Source organism: Mandrillus leucophaeus, unplaced genomic scaffold, assembly GCF_000951045.1.
Source record: "Mandrillus leucophaeus isolate KB7577 unplaced genomic scaffold, Mleu.le_1.0 Scaffold135, whole genome shotgun sequence".
Taxonomy (NCBI): domain Eukaryota; kingdom Metazoa; phylum Chordata; class Mammalia; order Primates; family Cercopithecidae; genus Mandrillus; species Mandrillus leucophaeus.
The window spans coordinates 1,215,335-1,216,589 of NW_012101310.1; the positions used below are offsets into that span (position 1 = coordinate 1,215,335).

The 1,255-nt window shown below is 46.2% G+C and overlaps 1 protein-coding gene across 2 annotated transcripts in view; it reads left to right on the forward strand.

Annotated features, from left to right (window-relative positions):
• The window catches only part of CFAP52 (cilia and flagella associated protein 52), an 82,330-nt gene that overhangs the window by 57,309 nt on the left and 23,766 nt on the right, over window positions 1-1,255 (forward strand). For both annotated transcript variants that reach the window (XM_011973155.1, XM_011973156.1), the window contains one exon: window positions 397-545. In XM_011973155.1, coding sequence (XP_011828545.1) covers window positions 397-545 — 149 coding nt within the window. The remainder of the gene's footprint in view (window positions 1-396; window positions 546-1,255) is intronic.

Below are 1,255 nucleotides of genomic sequence, written 5' to 3' on the forward strand. Positions count from 1 at the left end.
GCCACCATGCCCGGCTAATTTTTGTATTTTTAATAGAGAGGGTTTCACTGTGTTGGCCAGGCTGGTCTCAAACTCCTGACCTCAGGTGATCCACCAGCCTTGGCCTCCCAAAGTGCTAGGATGACAGGCATGAGCCACTGTGCCTGGCCAAGTAGACAATTTTATTAAAATTTTGAAAAAGAAAAAGACAATGGTGCCAGAATTCACGTTTGCAGATCACCCAAAACCCTTCTTTGGTCTGTCAAGCCCCCTCGGTCTCCCAAAATGCTGGGATTACAGGTTTGAGCCACTGCACCCAGCCTTTCCCTATATTTTTGTGAAACACATTTTGGTGTCAAATATGCATGTGGGAAACTGCGTCTTTTGTGGTTGCATCTCTTGATGACTTCCTTGCAGTGGCACTGCTGAGCTATTTGCAACCTGTGCCAAGAAGGACATCAGGGTGTGGCACACATCATCCAACAGGGAGCTACTGCGGATCACCGTGCCCAACATGACCTGCCACGGCATCGACTTCATGAGGGACGGCAAGAGCATCATTTCAGGTAAGGTCCACATGTCAAGATCTGGCTCCGGGCTCCAGCTGCGGTTTGGATTCTTGTCACTCTCCTCCCATACTAGTCTCTACGCGTGGATAACCTAGAACAGCCTCCCACTGTCCACCCCCTTCTTGCTTCTAATCTAGCCTCTCTTTGGAGTTTCCTTCCAGCTGGGAGACTTTCTGAGCTAGGAAGGACCAAATAGCAATTTCTCCTCTCCCACATTGCTGCATATAGCGTGTATCTTTCTCTCTAGTAGGAAGATTTAGAAATTCAATTTTGAAAAGGATTTTGTGGCCTCAGTGAGGACAGGGCCCCCCATGTGAGGACCCCTTTGGTTGTGTAAGAGATAAAAACCTGGCTCAAACGAAGTGATGCTTCAACGGGAATTTATTTTTAACTCAATTTATTATTTTATGCCAAAGTCATTTAGCATAAATTATAGGCAGCATGATATTCCACCTCTAAAGACTTCAGCATGTATCTCTAAAAATATTTTCCTTTAAAACAGTAATTTCTTAGTATTGTCTTATGCTGAATCTATCTGCAAATCTCCCCAGTGCTCAGAAAGTACATATGCCGCTGCACATCAATGAAAAGTTCAGTGGATCTTTAGGGACAGCTATTAAAATGGTGACACCAGGAGCCCATCTCCCTCTCTCCCTCCCTCCCTCTCTTCCTCCCTCCCTTCCTTCTTCCCCCCTTCCTCCCTCCCT